General features: G+C 36.8%; 1 protein-coding gene across 1 annotated transcript; it reads right to left on the bottom strand.

The window, feature by feature from the left end:
• Positions 1 to 745: 745 nt before the first annotated feature.
• Positions 746 to 1,103, bottom strand: LOC116634301 (NADH dehydrogenase [ubiquinone] iron-sulfur protein 5-like). The gene has a single exon (XM_032407422.1). It carries the CDS (start codon positions 1,101 to 1,103, stop codon positions 783 to 785), a length of 321 nt encoding a protein of 106 aa, XP_032263313.1. The 3' UTR covers positions 746 to 782.
• Positions 1,104 to 1,447: the final 344 nt, after the last annotated feature.

Here is a 1,447-nt window from a genome sequence, read left to right on the forward strand (position 1 = left end):
AAAACCAAAAAAATTAATGTGAAACAACTGAGAAGGAAGAGATTCTGTGATACAGATAAGCATTAACTTGATTCTCTTTTTAAATTTTTTTCTTGATTTTGAACATTACTAGCACTAAGTGAGCATAATCCTTATAATCATTGTTCCTGAAGCCATGATCACCCTTGTGAAACCCATCATTTTTTTTCCATTTGCAGACCCTGCCATGAATTGAGAGGGAACTGCTTGCATCTTTGACAACATAATTAAATTGTATGAGCAATCTGACTCAGCTGTTCATGTTTCTTTTTTTCAGCTTTACTGTGGTATAACTGACAAATAAAATAGTAAGATATTTAAAGTGTACATTGTGATAATTTGATATACATACACATTGTAAAAGGATCTCACAGTCGAGTTAATTAACGTAGCCATTACCTCACATATTTGCTTTATTTTATTTTTGGTGAGAACATTTAAATTCTATTCTCTTAACAAATTTCAATTATACAATACAGTGTTATCAACTATAGTCACCATGCTGTACATTAGATCCCCAAACCTTATGCAGCTTATAACTGAAAGTGTGTACCCTTTTATTAACCTCTCCCTATTTTCTCTACTCCCTAACCCCTGGCAACCACTTTTCTACTCCTTCTAAATGTTTGACTTTTTTTTTTTTTTTAGGATAGAGCAATCCTTTATTTTTAGACACTTTCACAAAGAGGTTTTCAGTAAATGAACTTTCTAGTGGAGAAGAGAGAACATGAAAATCAGCCTCCAGCCATCAGCAGCAGCTCTGCTCAGGGCCTAGGATCCTCCTTGCCCAAGTGGTGAGGTGGAGGTGTGTACTTCCCTTCCTTTATTAGTTTATCTCGCTGCCTCGTGATGTCACTCAGACGTTTCATCGTTTTCTGCCGAAGCAGACATTCTACAAAATCATCAAACTCTATCTTGCACTCTTTCTCTGCACAGGTACCACCGATTCCATGCGCACATTCTATCCATTCTTTTTCAAAAGCATGGCATCGACCTGGAATCTTGTGAGGTTGCTCAGCACTTTGGATTGTCATCCAATGATCTAAGTTAAGGCCCAGCCTTTTCTGCACATCAAAGAAAGGCATGGCATCGCGTGGCGGTGCCCTCGTCTCCTTGCTGGCCGCCGCTACCGGATGATCTCTAAAAGTTTAACTTTTTTTAATTAAGATTTTTTTTTATTTAAGATTTTTAAGATTTTCCAAGATTTAAGAGACACCATTTAGTATTTGTCTTTCTCTCCATCTGGCTTATTTCACTTAGCATTGAGATCTATCCATGTTATCATAGATGGCAGGATTTTATTCTTTCTCATAGCTGAATAATTTTCCTTTGTATGTATGAACCACATCTTCTTTTTCCACTCATCCACTGATGCACATTTAGGTTGTTTCCATACCTTGCCTGTAATAAACACTGGAATGCAGATATC

Source organism: Phoca vitulina, unplaced genomic scaffold, assembly GCF_004348235.1.
Source record: "Phoca vitulina isolate PV1807 unplaced genomic scaffold, GSC_HSeal_1.0 scaffold9, whole genome shotgun sequence".
NCBI classification, from domain to species: domain Eukaryota; kingdom Metazoa; phylum Chordata; class Mammalia; order Carnivora; family Phocidae; genus Phoca; species Phoca vitulina.

Bases quoted from the DNA above. Each gene is read 5' to 3' on its own strand.
- LOC116634301 (XM_032407422.1), bottom strand. From the start codon at position 1,103: ATGCCTTTCTTTGATGTGCAGAAAAGGCTGGGCCTTAACTTAGATCAT.